This window comes from Orcinus orca, chromosome 10 (genome assembly GCF_937001465.1).
Source record: "Orcinus orca chromosome 10, mOrcOrc1.1, whole genome shotgun sequence".
NCBI classification, from domain to species: Eukaryota; Metazoa; Chordata; class Mammalia; order Artiodactyla; family Delphinidae; genus Orcinus; species Orcinus orca.
In genome coordinates this window covers 41,670,987-41,693,894 of record NC_064568.1, presented here as the reverse complement: position 1 = coordinate 41,693,894, position 22,908 = coordinate 41,670,987, and the positions used below count along the sequence as shown (strand labels likewise).

At 38.4% G+C, this 22,908-nt stretch overlaps 1 protein-coding gene across 19 annotated transcripts in view; it reads left to right on the top strand.

Moving 5' to 3' along the window:
* SACM1L (SAC1 like phosphatidylinositide phosphatase) overlaps positions 1 to 22,908 on the top strand; it is a 74,862-nt gene that overhangs the window by 23,053 nt on the left and 28,901 nt on the right. For all 19 annotated transcript variants that reach the window (XR_007479851.1, XR_007479863.1, XR_007479864.1 and 16 more), the window contains 9 exons: positions 4,373 to 4,522; positions 7,309 to 7,368; positions 8,278 to 8,311; positions 12,591 to 12,692; positions 14,773 to 14,858; positions 15,637 to 15,723; positions 16,226 to 16,294; positions 19,455 to 19,534; positions 21,994 to 22,092. Coding sequence is in view for 3 of the 19 variants with exons in the window: in XM_012538265.3 (XP_012393719.1) it covers positions 4,373 to 4,522; positions 7,309 to 7,368; positions 8,278 to 8,311; positions 12,591 to 12,692; positions 14,773 to 14,858; positions 15,637 to 15,723; positions 16,226 to 16,294; positions 19,455 to 19,534; positions 21,994 to 22,092 (767 nt within the window). In the remaining 16 variants the exon portion in view is untranslated. The remainder of the gene's footprint in view (positions 1 to 4,372; positions 4,523 to 7,308; positions 7,369 to 8,277; positions 8,312 to 12,590; positions 12,693 to 14,772; positions 14,859 to 15,636; positions 15,724 to 16,225; positions 16,295 to 19,454; positions 19,535 to 21,993; positions 22,093 to 22,908) is intronic.

The following is a 22,908-nucleotide window of genomic DNA, read 5'->3' as shown; positions in this document are numbered from 1 at the left end:
CTTACTGTATATATATCTATCAATATATTAATTAATTCTCTATGAGACATGATAATTTAAGGCAATAAAAATGGTTGTTTTCATTTAATAGCCTAGTAATATTTACTTGAACAGTTTCTTCTTTATTGCTATAGTTTGTTTTCAGGCTATGTAACTAATTTTAGCATTCCTTGCTGTATATGCTTTGCTTACTTATACCTTTTGTTTTTTTACAAAAATGGTGAGGCCAAATTAAAAATTTTGTATGTAGATTCGTAACATGAATTAACATGTTAATCATCTGCTAAACATTAAACAGTAACAAACATTAAAAATTATTTTTTGAAACAAGGATAAAAACAAATGTCAATCTTGGTATTCATTGGGAAAGCCAGCTAAAATGATTATCAGAAAATAAATAGATATACTGCTTTTACTGGATCTTCCTTTATTGCTTATTGAAGTATAATTGACTTACAATATTATATTAGTTTCAGGTGTACAACATGGTAATTCAGTATTTTTATGCATTTTAAAATGATCACCATGAGAAGTCAAGTTACCATCTGTCACCATACAAAGTTACTAAAATATTATTGACTGTATTCTGTATGTTGCATATTATATCCCCATGACTTACTTATTTTATAAATGGAAGTTAGTATCTCTTAATCTCCCTTACCTATTTCATTCATCCTTCCTACCCCTCCCTCCCCACTGGCAACCACCAGTTTGTTCTCTGTCTATGGGTCTGTTTGTATCATTTTTTTCCTCTTTTTAAATTTTTTTTATTGGAGTAAAATTGCTTTACAATGTTGTATTAGTTTCTGCTGTACAATGAAGTGAGTCAGCTATACCTATATCCCCTCCCTCTTGGACCTCACTCCCACCACCCGCCCCTATCCCACCCATCTAGGTCATCACAGAGCACTGAGCTGAGCTCCCTGTGCTATACAGCAGGTTCCCACTAGCTAGCTATTTTACACATGGTAGTGTATTTATGTCATACCTAATCTCCCAGTTCATCCCACCCTCCTCTCCCCCCTGCTGCCCATGTCCACATGTCTGTTCTCTATGTTTACATCTCTAATCCTGCCCTACAAATAGGTTTATCTGTACCATTTTTCTGGATTCCACATACATGCGTTAATATACGGTACTTGTTTTTCTCTTTGTGGCTTACTTCACTCTCTGTGACAGACTCTAGGTCCATCCACATCTCTACAAATGACCCAATTTCATTCCTTTTTATGGCTGACTAATATTCCATTGTATATATGTACCACATCTTCTTTATCCATTCGTCTACCGTTGAACGTTTAGGTTGTTTCCATGTCCTGGCTATTGTAAATAGTGCTGCAATGAACATTGGGGTGCGTGTATCCTTTTGAATTATGGTTTTCTTGTCAGTGTCTTACAGTTTTCTAATGAGAGGTCTTTTACCGCCTTGGTTAGATTTATTCCTAGGTATTTTATTCTTTTTCATGCAGTTGTAAATGGGATTGTCTTCTCAATTTCTCTTCCTGTTAGTTCATTGTTACTGCATAGAAATGCAACAGACTTCTGTATTTTTAAAATTTATTTATTTTATTTTTGGCTGCATTGGGTCTTCGTTGCTGCATGTGGGCTTTCTCTAGTTGCCGCAAGTGTGGGCTACTCTCTGTTGTGGTGCGCAGGCTTCTCATTGGAGTGGCTTCTCTTGTGTGGAACGTGGGCTTTAGACATGCGAGCTTTAGTAGTTGTGGCACGTGGGCTCAGTAGTTGTGGCTTGCAGGCTCTATAGAGCGCAGGCTCAGTAGTTGTGGCGTGTGGGCTTAGTTGCTCCACAGCACGTGGGATCTTCCCGGACCAGGGCTTGAACCTGTGTCCCCGGCATTGGCAGGCAGATTCCTAACCACTGCGCCAGCAGGGAAGTCCTATTCTACTAGTTTTTTGGTGGCATCTTTACTTTGGGGTTTTCTATAGTATCATGTCATCTGCAAACAGTGACAATTTTACTTCTTTTCAATTTGGGTTCCTTTGATTTCTTTTTCTTGTCTAATTGCTGTAGCTAGGACATCTAATAATATGTTGAGTAAAAGTAGTGAGAATGGGCATCCTTGTTTTATTCCTGATCTTAGAGGAAATGCTTTCAGCTTTTCACTGTTGAGCTTGATGTTGGCTGTAGGTTTGTCATATATGGTCTTTTTTTTTTTGGCTCCGTCACGTGGTTTGTGGGACTTTAGTTCTCCGACCAGGGATTGAACCTGGGCCCTCAGCAGGGAGAGCACGGAGTCCTAACCACTTGACCGCCAGGGAATTCCCTGGTCTTTATTAATAATGTTAAGGTATGTTCCTTGTATACCCACTTTGTTGAGAGGTTTTATCATAAATGGATATTGGATTTTGTAAAAAGCTTTTTCTGCATCTATTGAGATGATCATATGATTTTTATTCTTCAGTTTGTTAGTGTGGTGTATCATATTGATTGATTGGTGGATATTAAACTGTCCTTCCGTTCTTGGGATCAGTACCACTTGATCATGGTGTGTGATCTTTTAAATGTACTGTTGAATTTGGTTTGCTAATGTTTTGCTGAGGATTTTTGCATTTGTGTTCATCAGTAATGTTGACCTATAATTGTCTTTATCTGGTTTTGGTATCAGGGTAATGCTAGCCTCATGGAATGAGTTTGGAAGCATTCCTTCCTCCTCAATTATTTGGAATAGTTTGAGAAGGATAGGCGTTAACTCTTCTGTCAACGTTTGGTAGATTCACCTGAGAAGCCACCTGATCCTGGACTTCGTTGGTAGTTTTTTGATTACTGATTCAATTTCGTTACTGGTAATAAATCTGTTCATATTTTCTGTTTCTCCCCGATTCAGTCTTGGGAGATTGTACGTTTCTAGACATTTATCCATTTCTTTTCGGTTGTCCATTTTATTGGTGTACAATTATTTGTAATAATCTCTTATGATCCTTTGTATTTCTGTGGTGTTGGTTGTAATTTGTCCTCTTTCATTTCTGATTTTAGTTAGGCCCTACGTCCTTTTTTCTTAATGAGTCTGGCTAAAGGTTTATCAATTTCTATTTATCTTTTCAGAAAAACAGGTCTTAGTTTCATTGTTCTTTTCTGTTGTTTGCCCTGGGGTGTCCCGGCACTGGTGCCGGCCTGCCGGTGGGCAGGTAAGCCCCTGCACTAGTAGGCCAGAAGGAGGACTCCAAAAGGGCACTTGCTAGCACCAGTGTCCTCGTGGTAGAACAAACTCCCTGAGACAGCTGCTGCCAACATCTGCATCCCCAGTAGAAGTCCCAGTGGCCTCCTGCCTGTCCAGGAGGCTCGCAAAGATCACTAAGTGGGTCTGACTTAGACTCCTTTTAAATGCCTCCATGCTATAGGACTTGGAGCATGTGAGATTTTGTATGGGCCCTTTAAGAGTGGAGTCTCTGTTTCCTACAGTTGTTCTGCTCTCCTGCACACAAACCCTTCTGGCCTTCAAAGCCAGACATTCTGGGGGCTTGTCTTCTTGGTGCAAGATCGTTGGCCTCAGTAGCTGATGTGGAGCTCAGACCCCTTGCTCACTGGGGAGAACCTCAGCAATTGTGATTATTCTCCCCATTTGTGGGTCACCTACCTGAGAGTGTGGGTCTTGACTATACCAGGTCTCCACCCCTCCTACCCATATCATGGTTTCTTCTTTATATCTTTAGCTGTGAAAAATCTGTTCCACTAGTCTTCAGGTTTCTCTCATAGATAGTTGTTCTGTGAATAGTTGTAGTTTTGGTGCACCTGTGGGAGGAGGTGAGCTCAGGGTCTTCCTACGCTACCATCTTGGCCACTTCTCTCTCTCCTGGACTTTTCTTTTCAGTCTTTGCTTTTTTTTTTTTGGTAAAGAATTCCATTTTACTTCCCAACTAGCCCAAACCAGTAAAGTTTCTTAGGAATGAGGATGGTATTGTTCTCTCATTATTGACTCTCTGTTACTGGGCCCCTCATGAATTTATGTTTTTCTTCTGTCAAATGAGGATAATTAATGCTAAACTAGCAAGGGGTTGCTGTGAAGATAAAGGAGAATCTCTGTAAAGTGTCTGGGACGCAGTAGGTCATAACCTAAGGTGGTGATGTTGTGTTAAAGTAACTCTTCTGCCCTTTAAAGTAAAAATTGTGAAGGATACCAATGGGAAAGGAGGTCTCCCTAATCAGTTAATATAATACCCTATGGTGTGGAGCATTGTCCATATATCAGGAACTGTCCCAGATCCTGGGGAAATGGTGAGCATCCTGCCCAGTCTTTGAGCCAGTGGCATTTAACAGGGCTGAACTTTCAGGTTTTTATTTTCACTCTTTTGTCATGTTGATAGATTCCTTTTCAAGTACAAGATAGACTGATTATTTGCTCTCCTTTGTTTACAGTTACAAGATAACAAAACTTTCCTAGCAATGATAAACCATGTCTTGAGTGTGGATGGATTTTATTTTTCAACGACATATGATTTGACCCATACTTTGCAGCGGCTGTCTAACACTAGTCCAGAATTCCAGGAAATGAGTCTCTTGGAAAGGGTAAGCTTAATCTTCAGTTATTATTACTTTTTTTTAATTTTAAGGAGCTTTTCTCTATTTCATCCATAAAATACATATTGATTTTTCTCAGTCCTGGCTCTATCAGGATCATGTATGGGGCTTTGAAAGTATACCATGTTTCAAATAGACATCTCATTTCCAAATTCAGGACCCCAGAATCTGTGTATGTTACACAGACAGGATTGAGAACCACAGGTGTCCATTTTTAGAAATCTAGCTTAAACATGAATGTTGGTAATTTCCTAGCTCTCTGTGTTCTGTGTTGTAACGGTTATTAGCATTAGCAACATAATTGTACTTGTAAAATTAATGTTCTAATGGATGATGTTCTTTCTGCAGTGGTGCTTTTTATGGTTTTTACAAGTAGAAAAGTAAAAACTTAAGAACTTGAAAAATATGCTTTTGTTTAGGGTGGGGTTTTTGGTTATTTTATTGACTTAAGTGTTTCTTTAAAACTGGACCTCAGGTGATTTCAACATAAAATTTCTGCTGTTCAGGAACCTAGATAATTGCTGCCTTGATTTTTTGTTAGCAAAAGTAGATACGTTTAGGGGACAGACAGCATTTAAAAGGCTGCTGTCAAAAAAAAAAAGTCAGTTATCTGTTAGTTTGGACCATACGAAATTGCGACTAATTGACCATATTTGACCAATAAAAATGATCATTTTATATAGCTCAACCTATATCTTTTTTTTTTTTTTTTTTTTTGGGCTGCATTGGGTCTTTGTTGCTGCGTGTGGGCTTTCTCTAGTTGCGGCGAGCAGGGGCTACTCTTCATTGCAGTGCATAGGCTTCTCATTGCGGTGGCTTCTCTTGTTGCGGAGCACGGGCTCTAGGCGCGCGGGCTTCAGTAGTTGTGGTTTGTGGGGTCTAGAGCACAGGCTCAGTAATCACAGCGCACGGGCTTAGTTGCTCCGCGACATGTGGCATCTTCCCGGACCAGGGATCAAACCCGTGTCCCCTGCATTGGCAGGTGGATTCTTAACCACTGTGCCACCAGGGAAGTCCTAAATCGATATTTTAGTTGACTGGCTTTTTAAAGACTTTATAGTCTATAATTTTGTAAGATTATATGTAGGCTTCAATGTAAGTTTAGACGTAAGCTAAGCAATGAAGAAATTTGGCTTTTAACTGCAAAGAGACTCTTGCTTTTTTGCTACAGTCTCCATTCGGTATGAAATGTCTCTCAGATGCCTGCCATGTACCAGGCACTATACTAGCCACCGGCCACACAGGATGAAAAGACATGCCCCTGCCTCTCGGGAGCCTGCAGTCTACTGGGGAAGTGGAAGTCCAGGCAATCACAGAACAAGGGACAATTGCTGTCACAGAGATAGGTACCCAAGTGTGGTAGGATCCTGAAGGAAGGCGGGACTCACTCTGTCTGGGGGAGTCAGGGACGACTGTACAGAGGAAGGTGATTTTTGAGCCGAGACTTAATGATGAATAGGCCTTATTGATGAGGCGGCAGTGGGAGAAGGAGGGTTCCAGTCAGAGGCAGTGGCAATATTAGGCTAAACTGAAGAAGAAGCCATCTCATCTGTTGGGATGGGAGGGAATTTTTTGTCAGCTAATCAGAAGAGTCAAAGTTACCATAACTTGGGGAATCACAAAAGTGATAAGTGAATCATATATACTATAAACATTTTATCTCAACTTAAAACATAAAATTTTACATTCGTCAATTTTTTGATGTAGGATCATAAGCTTTTCTTTGTTTTTGGTTCCTTGATTCCTAATTGTCTTTCCTGTATAAATTATATCCATAATGCTTTCCAGTTTGAGTCTCTTTAAAGATTTTGACACTTACAGAGCAGTCTGTTTGCAGAATACCATATATTTTTACTATGTTTCTCCAGTCTTTTATAGTTGCCATTTTTACTCCTAATTCAACAGAAGTTTTGTTTTTAGCAACTTGCCTTTTATCAAGTTCTGTTGTAAATCATTCAACTTTATAGAAAGATCAGTTTATTTTTAAGTCATATTTCATTGATTTATAAAATAGTTAAATTATGTTATGAATAATAAGAAAAACTGGCACAAACTGATTGGGAACACACAGTCTGAATCTCAGGAAGTGTACCGTTCAACTGGTTATGCCTGAGTGCAAGAGCCACTCCTCGTGACTTTCTGCTGGGGACGGGGGACAGGGGAGTGTCCGTTGCTGTGTTTTATAAAGAGAATTGGTTAGTCTACTGAGTTGTTGAGGGAGTTTCTTCTGTATAGTTTGAAAGTCAGAGTGGCCAAAGGTGAGAGCAGAGAGTTAAGTAGGGGTTGCCAGGACTGGGTAGGCCATGTGAAGATTTGGTTCTTTAGATGACTGTGAACCAGTGAAGAATTTCCAGCAGACAGGAGACGTGTCATGTTAGACAACTGTTGGCAGCATGTGGAGGAAGGGTGTGAAGGGCCAGGCTAAGGCTTGAGGCTAGGGAGGCTGTTTTAGTAGTTGGGATGCAATCAGGTGTTAGCCAGGGGTGGTGAGAATAGATACGTAGAAGAGGAAATGGATCTGGAAGGGGATTTAGGACTCGGTGGTTGATTAAATATAAGAGAAAGAGCCTGTGGGGACTGTCAGGTTTCTGTATGGGCCAGCAGCACTGGCTTGAGGCAACGAGACAGGGATACCCGAAGTGTTCTTTTTGCAGCATGTCAAAGAGACCTGCTCCTAGCCACCAGGTGGAGACATTGATTGTTATACTTTTCTTTCTGTAGAAACTCAAATTGGCAGGAGATACTGAATACTAATTTTAAAACTTCTCTCTTAGGCAGACCAGCGGTTTGTATGGAATGGTCATCTTCTAAGAGAACTTTCTGCTCAGCCAGAGGTAATGTACACTAAATAAAACCAGCTTATTTGTTACAGTTCAAGTTTTAATTGAATACATGTTATAAAATGGCTACCTAATCGCCAAGGATTTTGGTAAAGAATTCTAATTTAACTCTGTTTATAACTTACGGACTTTGATCCGATCTACCCTCCCACATCATTGTAGGTTGAAGAAGCCTAATTATTTTACTCAGATCTTCTATAGAAGCCTTAAATAAAGAAAAAAATACCTCAGTATAAATACATTGCTTTCTATAAGTGAGAGAGAGAGAATGGGTCTTGGTAGATGAATAATGTTAGAAATCGGGCCAGAGCTAATTCCCCAGGCAGTGGAGAGCTTTGCATTTGTCTTCCTATGGGAACCTGACTCCCTTCAGTCACCCAGGATAGACATGCATAGGTGTCACCTTCCTCTGTTCTTGGTTTATACAAATGAGATGTAAACAAGGAGGCCACCTAGGAAGCATAATGTATTGAATCTAGGTAAACAGATTTGCCTAATGGCATTATCCCTTGGCATTTGCTTTGCTTTTTTGGGAAAAGTAGTTTAAACTGCAAACCATTAATGTGGAGATATCTTTTCCCTGGAGCAGTGAACTTGTTGCGGGCAAAGACTGAAAAGGAGGGAGATAAACATTCTGCAACTTCATGTAGTTTTATTAGTGTTCCAAAATCTGGAAATGTTCAAGCCCAAATGATTGTAGCACATACTTAATTTTTTTTAATTAAAAAGACAATGTTACACTAGAGAAATGTCTTTAAAATTAAAAGTTACCCATAAGCTTACTACTTTGTTTTATTTGTATATTACCTCCCCATCTGTAAATATATTTTATATAGTGCTTCTTTTTGTTTATTATTTTTGAAGTATATTTATTCCTAAACATAACATACATCTTCATTTCAGGTCCATCGGTTTGCTCTTCCGGTATTATATGGCTGTATCCTTACATATTACTCTTTAGTTTTCTAGCAGCCTTTATTTAAATATTATTAGAATTTAGATTTAAAGACAGTCTCAAATATTACATGAGGAGAGTATTTTAGAATTAGTAGAAATCTCTTTTGATAATAATATCAAACCATTAACATAAAATCTTAGAATACTGGTTGTAAATGACCTTTTTTTTTTAATAGAATAAACTCTTTAGACTGACTAATGCTCTCTGGGGCTGGTGTTTTAAAAGAAGAAATATGTCCACTGTGTTTTGGCTTTATTAGACTTTGTATCAATAAACAAGAATAGTTTTAGCCTATTGAAAACTTTCCTTAGCAATTAAAAAAGTTAGACTTAGGAACTAGGGTAACCAGCAAGTTGGAGAGGAGAATTACAATTAAAAATTATATTTTTCATTTGAAATAGCCACAGAAAAATGAAAATACATGGTGTACAAAGAATGATGCTTGGGGTGAGGTGTAGTACAAATACAAAATGAGTAATGGTTATCTAATTGTAAGTTCATTTTTAAAGCTAATCTTTATCATAGACATCATAATAAAAATAGGGAAGCAAAGTGAGCTGGCTGTTAAAGGGTAAGCACAATGTGCTGATGAGTGCCTATAGTCAGGACTCTGCCCTGCAGAAACTGAGGGGATCTTTCTATCACATACCCACAAAGAAGCTTATTAACTAACACACAGTCTGTGATTTATTTGTTCATTATGTTAGTATGATTTCCTTAAATTATTATGCTTGTTATACTTAAAAACAGAAAAGTAATGCAGGAAACATTTTCCACAGTTGCGGGGGAATGAAAAGCAGAAAATGTCAGGATAAAAGCTCCTGTTTATTCTGGTTTTTGTTTTCGTTTTTCCCTGGAGCTCTCTAAGTTCTCCTAAGGATAAAATAATAACAAGTGTACTATTTAGGTAGTGCTTTAAGGGTTTGGGCCAATTGTGTGTATGTGTTTTTTTAATTCCAAAATGAGATTGTGAATGGGCAAATAATAACAAATGAGATTATAGAACACTATTTCTAGGTGATTTTAGAAAGTTTATCTATTTAGCTTTAAATCTGAAGTTTTACATTGGCTTTTGTTTAGTGTAGCTTTTTGACTAGACCTGTCCTCAGATGTTTCCTGTACTTAGAGATCGGCAAGAAAAAAGGGCCCAAGGCGGGAGTGTGACTGGAGCAGAGAATGGACAGGGAGTAGGAGCTGTGTTCAGAGAGGGTGCTGGACCCACATTATGCAGGGCCTTAGAGGCTTTGTCTTTTACTTTAACTGTTAAGGGAAACTATTGGGATTTGAGTAGAGGATTGTCATGGTAAGACAGGATCACTCGGACAGTGATGTAGAGAATATGCCAAAGGTGAGCAGGGGAGGATGCAAGGAATAGCTAGGAGCAGTTGTAGTAATCAGGATGGAGGTGATGTTGCCTGGGACCAGGGCGGTAGCTGATGGTGATGAAAAATGGTCAGGTTCTAGATATGTTTTGAAAGTGCAGCTAAAAGGATTTTCTGACAAATTATACATGGGGAATGAAGGAGGGTTGAGTATGAGTCTTAAGATTTTTGGCCAGAGTAAGTGGAAGGAAGCCATGCATTGTGGTGGGGAAGAGCCGAGGTGGAAGGCAGGCCAGAGTATCTGGACTTCTATTTGGACATGTTGAGCTTGAGATTTCTGTAAATATCCAAGTAGAGATTGTCAAGAAGACATAGATTAATGGAACTGGAGTTTAGGAGAGAAGTCCATGTTGGAGACGTAAATTTTTTTTTTTTTTTTTTGGAGACATAAATTTGAAAGTCCTCAGGGTATAGATGGCATTTAAAGCCATGAAGTGGGATGAGATCATCAAAGGAAGAAATGTATATGGAGAAGAAAAAGGTGTAGAGAAAGAAGACAGCCTGAAGGGGGTTCTAGATAGTGAATAAATGCTAGAGCCACGGACTACAGGCCTCAGGACAAAGGACTTCTGAAGTGGGGGAACCAAAGTAAGTGAACTGAAAGGACGAGTCATATAGAGTTACTCTAAGATTTGAAGTTGGAAAAATGAACCAGCAAAGGCAAGTGAGGAAGAGAAGAACCAACCAATTGAGAGTAGTGTCCCAGAAGCAAATGAAAATAAGGTTTCCAAGCAGAGAGTCTCATCAGCTGATATGCTGCTGGTTGTTTAAAAATGACCATTAGATTGAGAGTCCGCCTACCGATGCAGGGGACACGGGTTCGTGCCCTGGTCTGGGAAGATCCCACATGCCGTGGAGCGGCTGGGCCCGTGAGCCATGGCCGCTGGGCCTGCGCGTCCGGAGCCTGTGCTCTGCAACGGGAGGCGCCGCAACAGTGAGAGGCCCGCATACTGCAAAAAAAAAAAAAAAGACCATTAGGGAGGTTATGTTCCTGTTTCCCCCACTTCTCCCCAAATGGGGGCTGTTACCAGATGCTGGGAAGAAAGATTTTGGAGAAGGTGGGAGCACAGCCACATGCTGGAGCAATGTCCTTGAGTGTGTGAGGGGGTGGGGTCTAGTACACAGGTCGAAGGCCTGACATAGACAGCTTATCCACCATCCAGCTCATCCGCCCTAGTAGAAAGGAAGCAGCTATGGTGGACGTGGAGGCTAGTAGGTAGATAGATGTGGTGGGAGCATGTGGATGGCTTTTATTTTCACAGTGAAATTGGAAGCAGTGCCATTAGCTGTGAGTAGTAGCTGGAGGTTGAAGAGAAAGTGTGAAATGGGCATCCCCAAGTGGGAGTGCATGGCCCTGAGAGTCACTAATTGATAAAAGATTAGAAGTAAATACATCGACATTTTAAAAGTTGTGTCATGGTGGTGGGATTCTGCATGATTTTTCTTTTTCTTTCGTTCCTTACATGCTTTTGGATGGATATTCATCTTGTAATCAGAAGAAAATGATTCATAAAACAGACATATTCCATGCTATACTCAGTTCTCTTAGAGGCAGATCCATGTCTGATTCATCTTTGTGCCCTGCTCCAAATGAATGAATGAGTAAATACGGCTTTGGAGTCTTCTCTAGTACTGTGGTTTTAAAGGTTTGTGAATTGGGAGCTCAAGATGACTCATTATTAAGTCTGATGATACCAGGTGATAGAGAGGGATGAATCACAAGAAATTCATATTGCTAGTATCATTTGGTACCACTATTTTGAAAATTATTTGGCATTTCCTTATGGATTTACCAGGCCTTCCCCTCTACATACACAATACATTTATACAGGAGGTTTTTCAAAAATGTTTACGGCACCACTGTTAGAGCAAACTCTGAGCACCACGAGTTCCATCAGCAGAAGAATTAGGGCTGTTGTGACATGGTTCTTATAGATTGCACACAACAATGAAGAGGACCAAACTACTGCTTCATGCAGTGCAAGGATGACTCTTAGGTACTTACTGGGGGCATAAACAAGGACTTGAAGTTTTTTAAGAGTGTTGTGCCATTTTTATAAAACTCAAAAGCAAGCTGTGTGTTTTCACGTCATGGTTGCATATAATGAAACTAAGAAGGCAGGGGGATCGTCTCCACAGGGCTTCTGGGGAAGAAGGCAGTTGGATGGGATGAAGAAGGAACAGATACTAGATTCAGGGCTTTGATACTTTTCGCAAGTCGGAGGTAGGTTTATAGATATTTATTTTATTATGCTCTTAATGCTTTATAATGGATGAATCAAATTACATTAAGCAAAATGTTATGTATAGGAAATAACCATAGGGCAAACCCAAACCTATGAGGAAGAGAGAGATACATTCTGTTTCTGAATAATCTTTAATTTACAGTTTGATCTGTAAATCTTTATATACTTAGCAACTGTTATTGGTAATTATAATTATGCATATAATATAAACTTCAGTAGCTTAGTCTTTTTCCCCCTTTTTTTCCATTTCTTATTGGAAGGTTAATCTATTTTAAATGTATAAGTCTTTCATTCAAAGATTTTTTTGTGATGTGGTTAATATTTAATTCTTTACTTTCAGAAAGTGGTTGAGACTATCTGGGAAAGGAAATCATATTATTTAAATAGAAACACTGTAATGAACCACTTAAACACACTGACTGTATGTCATTATAGGGTTACTGACTTGACAAAACTTCACAATCAGTACTAAAGGGTTGTGAATATTCATGAGGAACCAAAAATTTGCATATTCTCCTTTTTATTTTCTAAAGGCAGAGACATTCTTACTAGGGTAGATAGATTCAAATTTCATTTGAAAATAATACATATGATTTTGCAATATGTTATATTTTTCTTAATGTAGTTAAGTTATTACTATGCACTCATGTTCTATTAATGGAAAATACTTTGATTGGATTCTCATCTCGAGGAGGAGTTGTTTCAGAGCTGGTGTCCGCTATTATGTAAGAGGTGAGATTAATTTTGTCAGCACGATTTGGTACTGGGTTATATCTATCTCTAATTAATGTTTGGCTCATGGTAACATGAATGTAACCTTTTGTATTTTATTTGTTTCATTATCATTTGATAGCCTTGCTAAATATTTATCTCCTGCTTCATTATGATAATTAGGTAGGTCTTCTGTACTTTACTCCAGCTACTGTAGTTACATTGCAGATGTTAATGAGACACTGTAGGCTGCTTCTTACTGCTTTAAGAGGAATTGATCATGTTATTTGCTGGATGTCTGAGAGCATAGCTGAACTCACTATAGTTTTCAATAACCTAAACTCATATGAGAAAGTATTTTCTTATATTGCTGTTGGTTTCTTTGCATGTATAAAGCTAGACATTTGACCTTATGCCTTCAACTTTGAAGATTTACATTTGAGCATTTATTCTTTAGGCTTTGTGCTAGCAACACGCTAATTTGCTTAAACGAAGCTTTTAAAATCTGTATTAGAGGTTACTGTCATTATGAAAATGAGTTTCCCGAACTCTGTTTTTTTTAAGCCAGAGTATATCAGAATAGAATCCTATGGACCCTTAGGTAAATCATAGAAGTTTTGGGCCAGGAAGTTGTAAAAGTCATTTGGTTAATCTCCTTTAGTATAGGTGATATAGCAGAGGAAGAAAAACATTTAGTTAGTGACCTGGCCAAGATCACACAACCAGGATTAGAGTTAGCAATGCCCTTGTATCTGGATTTTCTTGGATGGAGTCATATTTTTTAATTAAAAGTTTTGAATTGGTAATGCAGTCACATAGATCAGGCATCAAAGGTATAAAAAGATATGCAGTTAAAAAATATTTCTCATTTCTGACTTCATCTGCTGCATCTTAACCTCCCGACCAGCTGATCTGTTGTTAGTTTACTTATCCTTCAGATAATTTTTATGCTATTCCAAGTATGTTCTCCTTCTTTTGCAGACAGTGGTTGTATACTGTGTACATTTTCTTGCACCTTGGGTTTTTTTTAACTTAATATATATTGGAAATCGCTTCATAAAGATGTCTCGTACACTCACTCGCTCTCACACACACACAATCTCACTCTTATTCTCAATCTCACTTTTTAAAATAACTACTTTAAAATAACTAAAATATTTTATTTATTTAAAATAATAAAATATTATTCCTTAATGGGAATTCTGGACAGAACCAAGTATAGCCCATGCTTCTGACAAGTAATTTTAGAACGTACTGAGAAGGCATTTTATTGCTGATTTGACTATAATTTTTTTCCCTTCTGTTAATATGTTAACAGAAACACCGATGTTATATGTTACACCTCAAAATGTTATATGTTTTAGAAGTACGTCAGATAGAAAGAATGTTAAGAAATATTTGAGATCATTAAAAATCTGTTGGGTTTTTTTTTTTTTGTCCTAATTGAGTCAGGGACTCGCTTGAAAGTTGCCTTTGCTTAGCAAGCTTTTCTTATGTAAACAAGATAGTAAGGTAATGCTTCAAACATTTGAAAGAACTAACCAAATCAAGGATAAATATTTAAGAGCAGTGCTTTTCAAATTAGTTCTTTTGGGTATATTCATGGAGTTGTAGAAATTGTAGGATCATATAGAGTTTTTGTGCTTTCATTTTGGTAATTAAAATTATACGCATCTGCTGGACCATTTGCATCGTTATAACAAAATACTGTTAACGTAATGGCCCACATTTGCATTTAATATTGTGTTTAATGGTTTTAACTTCCAAAATTGGGATCTATGGGTATACTGTCAGAGGTTTTTGAGAACTTGTTTTGAGAAACACTGTTTTAGAGGGATTGTGTATACAAACAATTGATATATTAAACAGCAGCCAACATTACTTGTTTGTTACTAGGTCGTTAATACTACCTTTAAGCCTGTTTAAGTGAGTGAGCTTTGTGAGCTTTCTGATGGTGGACTATGCATTTGTTTGAAATTTAGTTTTATAAGTACTTTTCCACTAATTTGAACTGACTTAATTCTCTTCAAGTTAGAGTGAATTAGTGAGTTTCTGATGTTTTTCTTATGTAATAAATATAGTTAATTTTTTTCCAATTCAGGAATTGATTCTGAAGGCCATGCAGCTAACTTTGTAGAAACAGAACAAATTGTGCACTACAATGGGAGCAGAGCTTCATTTGTACAGGCAAGTTAACGTGTCTGTTAGGCAGCCAGCCAGTTGGTCTCTTCTACTTGGATTGTAATTTCCTGACATATTGTTGAAATTTCTCTCCTTTTTAAAGTAATATCATTGTCTACAATATGGAAAGAGTTCACCCCAAACAAGGATATTCCATTAATACCTGGCACTCAGTTGCCGACGTTTTCTGCCCTTGAATTAAATCCCTAAAGGAGAGGGTAGAGTAGGAGGTGCAAGGGTTATGGAAATGGAGCCACTGGTCTGCTTAACCCCTTAGACTTCTTCAGGGCAGTGATGACAGGACAAGCAGCTGGCTTATGACTGACTTTACCTGCCTTGCATTCATTGTGACATAATATCTGGGTTGTGGATCACTTACTGCTCCGGAGTATTAATGGCTAAAAATATTTTTAAGTTCATAAACATATTCTTTTGAGAATGAATAAAGCAATTTCTAGTTTTATTATAATGCCAAATTATATACCAGATGTAACTTGGTAATTTTTACTTGTAGATAAAAATTGATTTATTTTAGAATTTAGGAGAAACACAACTGTCTACTACACAAGTGCATGTATATAAAATCAGAAAAAGTCCTTTCCAAATGCATGCCCCAAAATACGAATTTTAGGAGCCAGTATGCATGGATTTCTTTCATAGTTAGTAGATTGCATTTTTATTTTTTCTTTTGCGGTCATTGATATTGTATATACCGCTGACAATAAGGTGAGAAAAACAAGTTTGTGCGTATGTTTCTTTTTACATATCTTTTCTTTTCTTTTAGACTCGAGGATCAATACCACTTTACTGGTCTCAAAGACCAAATCTCAAGTACAAACCACTGCCACTGATCAACAAAGTAGCAAATCATGTGTGTATCTTCCATGCTTTTTTCATTGGCTATAAATAGAAGCTTAGTGGCATTATAGTTTGCGTATAGAGCATGTATTTATTTCTTATAAGTCAGACTTCAACATCTTTGAGGCCTTTCTCCTTGGTTCTGGCACTTAGCGAGCTTATAAACCAAAGGGCTGTGTATGTGGCATGTTAGAAATGTGGAAAAACAAACTGACATGGTAAATTTAGATTTTAGAGATCTCAGTAAGATTTTCGGTCTTACACTGTTTAGAATATTTAGTGTATTCTGTTTGACATGCTCAGAAATAAAATAGTAATATTGTAGCTCAGAGTAGAATGGCTTATAGTTACTACTCACTACATGGTATTTAGAATATCTAGAAGACATAGTCCATCTTAATGTCATTCTTTTGAATATAGAGATAGGACATTTAAGGAGACACTTTTTAACATCTTATAAGTATTCTTATAATGTAATCTGGTAAAGTATATAACTCTTTTTTCCCCCTCTCTAGATGGATGGTTTCCAAAGGCATTTTGATTCACAAATAATTATTTATGGAAAACAAGTCATAATCAATCTGGTATGTTTCTTACATTTTGGGGGGAATAAAACCTTAGCATCCTTTTTTTTTTAACAAAATTTATCATTTTAACATTTTTAAGTGTGCAACTCAGTGGCATTAAATATTTTACAGTGTTGTGCAGCCGTCACCACTGACCATTTCCAGAACTTTTCGTCATACCAGACAGAAACTCAGTATCCATTAAACAGTAACTTCCTATTATCCCTCTTACCTCAGCCCCTGGTAACTCCATTCTACTTTCTGTCTCTATAAATTTGTCTATTCTGGGTATCCCATATAAATTGTATTGTGTAATATTTGTTCCTTTGCATCTTATTTCCCTTAGCAGAATGTTTTTGTTTATGTGGCTCCAAGTTACTTTGTAGTGTCCTTTCATTTTAACTTGAAGAACTCTCTGTAGCATTTCTGGTAGGGCAGGTCTAGGGATAATGAACTCCCTTAACTTTTGTTTATCCAAGAATGTCTTAATTTCTGTCTCATTTTTGAAGGACAGTTTTGCCAGATATAGAATTACTGGTTGACAGTTCTTTTCTTTCAGTACTTTAAATATATCATCCCATTGCCTTCTAGCCTCCAAGGTTTCTGAAGAGAAATTGGCATATAATTCTATTCAGAATCCCTTGTATGTGATGAGTCCTTTCTCTCTTGCTGCTTTCAAGATCCTCTCTTTGTCATTAAGTAGTTTGATTATAATGTGTTTGGTGTGTTTCCTTGGGTTCGTCATATCTGGGGATTGGGCACTTCTTGGATTTGAAGATCTATATCGTTCATCAAATTTGGGAAGGTTTTTTGACATTTTCTCTTTAAATAATCTCTCTGCCCCTTTCTCTCTCTTGTCCTTCTGGGACTCCCATAATGAATATGTTGTCTGTTAGATGGTATCCCAGAAGTTCCCCAGGCTCCATTCAATTTTCCGATTCTTTTTTCTTTCTGCTGCTTCAACTTGATTATTTCTTTTGTCCTATACAAGTTTGCTGATTCTTCTTTCTTCCTGCTCAAATGTGCTGTTGAACTCCTCTAGTGAATTTTTAATTTCCATTTTGTACTTCTCAGCTCCAGACTTACTGTGTGGTTCCTTTGAATAGTTTGTTTCTTTGTTGATATTCTTATTTTTTTCATATATGGTTTTCCTGATTTCCTTTAGTTCTTCGTCCATGCTTTCTTTTAGCTCTGAGCGTATTTAAGACAGTTATTGTGAAAGCTTTTTGTTATTTATTTATTTATTTAAAAATTTTAAAACATTTATTTATTTATTTATTTTTGGCTGCATTGGGACTTTGTTGCTGGGTGCCGGCTTTCTTTAGTTGCAGCGAGCGGGAGCTGCTCTTCATTGTGGTGCATGGGCTTCTCACTGTAGTGGCTTTTCTTGTTGTAGAGCGTGGGCTCTAGGCACGCAGGCTCAGTAGTTGTGACTCGAGGGCTCTAGAGCACAGGCTCAGTAGTTGTGGCGCATGGGCTTAGTTGCTCCGCTGCATGTGGGATCTTCCCGGGCCAGGGCTCTAACCCATGTCCCCTGCATTGGCAGGCGGATTCTTAACCACTGCGTCACCAGGGAAGTCCTATTTATTATTTTTTTTTTAATTTAGCCACGCCATACGGCCTTCAGGATCTTAGTTCCCCAACGAGGGATGGAACCCAGGCTGCGCCAAGTCCTAACCACTGGACCACCAGGGAATTCCCTGAAAGCTTTTTATAAATAAGGCTTCTGCAGGGATGGTTTCTATCAATTTATCCTTTTCCATTGAATAAGCTAAGCCTTGTTTTCCTGTGTTTTTTTGTATGCCTTATGATTTTGTTGTTGTTCTTGAAAACTGGGTATTGGATGTTTATAATGTAGTAACTCTGGAAGTTAGATTCTTCTTTCTCAGGGGTTTGCTATTGTTTTATTTTGTTTTTGTTTTGATTATTGAATGCTGTAGTAATCTATTTGTTTTGAGACTTTTCCAAACTATTTTTGCAAAGACTGTTCCTTGTTATGTATGCTCACTGAAGTCTCCGTTCTTTTAACTTGTTTTCAGCTAATGTTTTGACAGAAATTTCCTTGAATACAAGGAACTGAAATAGACAAAGGAAAAAACAAAAAAGAGAGAACAACCCCATTCTCCTAATCTCTGCAGACTGCTTCTGTGTTGGAGCAGTCCTTCGCTTATTTAGTTAGGCTTGCTCTGAACGTAGGGATTAGCCTGAGGTGAAGGCTTAAGGTCTTTTCAGGACTTTTCTGAGCATGCATCTTGCTTGGGTATGCATACGGCTGTCTAAAACTCTCCGTATACATGGCTGCTTTTGAGTATCCTAATTTCTCAAAAGAGTGTCACCCCAGCTGCTTCTGCAGGCTTTAGATGGTCTATTTTATGTCTCCACCTGAAATACCTTGCCCTAGGCGTCTTGGTTTATAGTCCTCTTGTAGCTTATATGAGCAGTGTGCAAATAAGGTCTGGTCTGCTCCGATTTGTGGAGGGGGGCTGAGAACTGTGTTGCTGCTGCTTAAGCTAAGATCGTCATTGCACTGGGGAAAGGATGAGATAAGGGCAAGAAAAGTGCTACAGAATTGTCCTACTATTTTGAGGATGGCTTTATCTTGATTGGACATTTGTCTGGTTGCTATAAACCTTTGACTTTTCTAGAGCTCCTACGAAGTTGGCTTAGACAGCTTCTCTTTTTTCTGATGTTTTTGTGAGGGTATAAGAGCTTAAAGCTTCCTAGTCTGCCATTTTGCTGATGTCACTCTGTCCTTCTAATTAAACTTAAAAGAAAGCTATGGTGGGACTTCCCTGGTGGCACAGTGGTTAAGAATCTGCCTGCCAATGCAGGGGACATGGGTTTGAGCCCTGGTCCGGGAAGATCCCACATGCCGCGGAGCAACTAAGCCCGTGTGCCACAACTACTGAGCCTGTGCTCTAGAGCCCGCGAGCCACAACTACTGAGCCCACGTGCCACAGCTACTGAAGCCCAGGTGCCTCGAGCCCGTGCTCCACAACAAGAGAAGCCACCTCAACGAGAAGCCCGCGCATTGTAATGAAGACTAGCCCCTGCTCGCTGCAGCTAGAGAAAGCCCGCGTGCAGCAATGAAGACCCAACACAGCCATAAATAAATAAATAAATAAACAAACAAATATTTTTTTAAAAAGCAGGGTGTGGTGTTTTTAATTTTTTACAGGTTAATCAGAAGGGCTCAGAGAAGCCACTTGAACAGGCGTTTGCAACAATGGTGTCTTCCTTGGCAAATGGAATGATCAGGTACCTCACTAGAAATCTGTTGTAGGTATTTTCACAGTAGATGTGCAGTGCATATATACGTAAGTACATAGATCTCTCTAGATGTATTTCAGTTTGTTGTTTTCAAAGCATGATTTTGTTAGCTTGAAATTTTCTCTGGCATAATTCATGTTGCAGAATAACTTCTTAACAGTTGAATTTTAATTTGAATTTTGTAAAAGTTTAGCCCTTGATTAAAATCCTCTCCTTGAGGCTTTGTGTTGCTCTGCCCATTGGGTCTTGAATTTCAGTTACTCATGCTTGTTTGGTGTGGTCTGCCTGGTCCTGACCTCCACACGAGCTGGAGCAATTTACTGTTGCATGGCGGCCTTGTCTGGAGCAGCAGCTTGCCCTCCTGTAAGGCAGCAGGCAATAGTTACAAATTCTGTGTGGCCTTGTCAAAAGAGGGGGGATCCTAAAACATAAACAGTTGCCCTGTGGAAATGTGCAGGGTAATGAGTCAGCCCATTTGGAGCTTCTGCATTAGGAAACCGGGGTAGGAGGTGGGGTATACTGTGGTAGGAAGTGGTCACAGGCATTGGGGGAAGACTTTAAAAGAAATGGTACTCGGTTATTTGGGGAGAATTTTTTTAACCTCTGGAAATTTTTAGACATACACAAAAATAGAATGATATAATGAACCTTTGAGGAAGAATTTAAGCCTATTGTCCAACTCAAAAACTCTAGCAAATTTATCAGACCCTTACTCCATGCCCATTTCTGCCTTCTCATAGTGGAACCTGCCCAAACACACTTGGATGAGTCAGAGAAGTGATTCCTATCCAGGATGTGCCTCAAAATCCTCAGAGGAATTACTCAGAATATACCTAAGACCTGAAAAATCAGCATCACTGGGTTTAGAGTCCAACATGTCTATTCTGGAAAAAGTCTATCTGCTGCCTCCTTTGTACACCCCTGGTTAAGCCCCTGTCTGTGCTTCAGAGGGTTTCTGTAGGTATACTCATCTCCAGAGTTGCCTCTAGTGCTTGTAGCAGCAGCTAACTTTGAGAACTTGAGGCATAAGTCAGAGTCTAAAGTTATGCCCTTGGTGTTCCAGGGCACTTGGAGGTTACATACTGCTAAGGAATAAACACCCTAAAGCTATTGTTACCAAAATATAGTGATGTAAGACATTCTTAGAAGATACAAATGTAATTTTAGAAGGATACAAGCTTAAGAATCCAGGTGCATTTATGTGCTAGTGAGCCACTTAAATTTTTCAGGCAAGTCTAGAGCTATGGTCAGAGCACTCCAAAAATAACTATCACACCACCACTTCTAATGGAGCTGCCTTTGAAAATGCTTCCCCCCACTCCCAGTCTTCCCAAAGTCTGGCGTCACAGTTGGCTAACTTCTGTTTTTATACTAATTTCTAAGTACCCCATTCTCCCCTGAGATAACCATTGAGGTGATAGAAGCCCCTCTCTTGACCTGCTGGAAGCCCTCCCTACATTGATGTCCCTTCGGCCATTGGAGCCAAGGCTCCATGAGAGCAGACACCTAATCTGAATTTAACTCTGTAGATGAGAGTGTAATGTTCTTCTAGGCCTCCTCCTTTATGACTTGACTTGATCCCTGAATAGGAAGTTGGGTAGAAGTGGAATGTGTGAGAATCTTCATGTACCCTGGTGCCCAGGTTCTCTTCATTCTTTCTTCCTCTCTTGACTTTCGGGAGTTGGTTAATGATGTTTCCCCCTCTCAAGGGGCAGGGGCAACATTTTCCAGCTCATAGTAGGGCACCTTCACTGTTAGATATGTTCTAACTTTGAGATTTATACCTCTTAAATATTAGATAACTGAAAACAGCCCATTACAGATTGATGGACAAGAAAATTCTCTCTACCACATGTATGTGTGATGTATGGATAGTGATAATGAATATTTTGGTAGGATGAACAGTAACTAACCAGAATGGGGACCATCCTGCTTCTGTTCTTCTCACAGCCCCTAATACACAACAGGCAGTCCAGTCCTCCTTGGACTGAATCGCATTTGACCATTTTGAACATCTTAATTGATTTGAAAATCAAAAAAAGACCCTATTCTTTGCACATGGGGGTAGAGAATAAATATACAGTAGATATTCAGTTGGACAAGGCTACTTTATATTAACATGCCTGATTGCTGTTCCTGAGCTCACTTCTGTAGCATTTCGCTGGGCTTCTTTACTCCTATCTCAGGGCCTCTAGAAAGACATGTGAAGATAGAAAAGAGTGTGTGTGTATTTTTTTCCTTCAGTAGATATGAGCATGAGAAGGTGGGTGTGTCTGTGCATGCCTGCATGCATGTGTATATGTATAGTGGTAAACCCAGAGTGAAGGAGGCTCTACTGTTCCCAGGCGATGTGTATGTAGAGAGGAGGATCAGCTTATGAAGGTATTATTAACAGAAAGAAAATGAATAATCTTTAGTCACTTTCTGAATATCTTTTCTTTTGGTAGATATATTGCCTTTGACTTCCATAAGGAATGTAAAAATATGAGATGGGATCGACTAAGTATTTTATTGGATCAAGTAGCAGAAATGCAAGATGAATTAAGGTAAGATATGTTATTTCCCTACAGAGGTTGAGGGATGAGGTAGGTGCATATGTTAAACATGTATATTATGCATTATCTAACAGACTTATAGTTCACTAGGTTGATAGCACTTGTCTATACCCGCATTTGTAGTTTTTTTTTCCCCTGAAAGATGAGACTTGGTAATTTTTAAATATTTAAAAATTCTTAAAAATGACCCAAGTCCAGGTATTTTCATATTTTTATGTATTATCTTCTACGCATTTACAAATTTTTATATAATTGAAGTTAGTTTGCTACTGTTTTATGTTCAGTTATTTTCACTAAACATTTTATCACATTTTGTCATTAGCCTACCAGGTCTTTGTAATGATAGCATTTAATGGCTTTTCTGTGTTCCATTTTGTCATAGTACAGTTTCAGTTAAATGCTTTTCTTTGCATCGGGCATCTGGTTTGTTTCCTTTTCTCTACCATGAGAGATTGTGCTGCAGTGAATCACTCTGGGTATAAATATATTTTTACTTCTGTTAAACTGTTTCCTGAAATAAATTCTTGAGGGTAGGATAATGGATCAAAGGGTCTGAATATCTTCATGGTACTTCTCATATGTGTTTACAGTGTTACTTACTGTGTGGGTTCATATATTCGCTGTACTCTATGCACATGTCAGTCTTTACCTATTTTTAAAGCCAGAAGTAGGAATCTGGAAACCAGTCTCATTTTGTTCTGCCTGTGTAGTTCTAATGCACTGTGTAATTTCAGTTACACAGTAACATAGTAAAACTTCTGTAGACACTTGCTCAGCTTTTTTTTTTTTTTTTGCGGTATGCGGGCC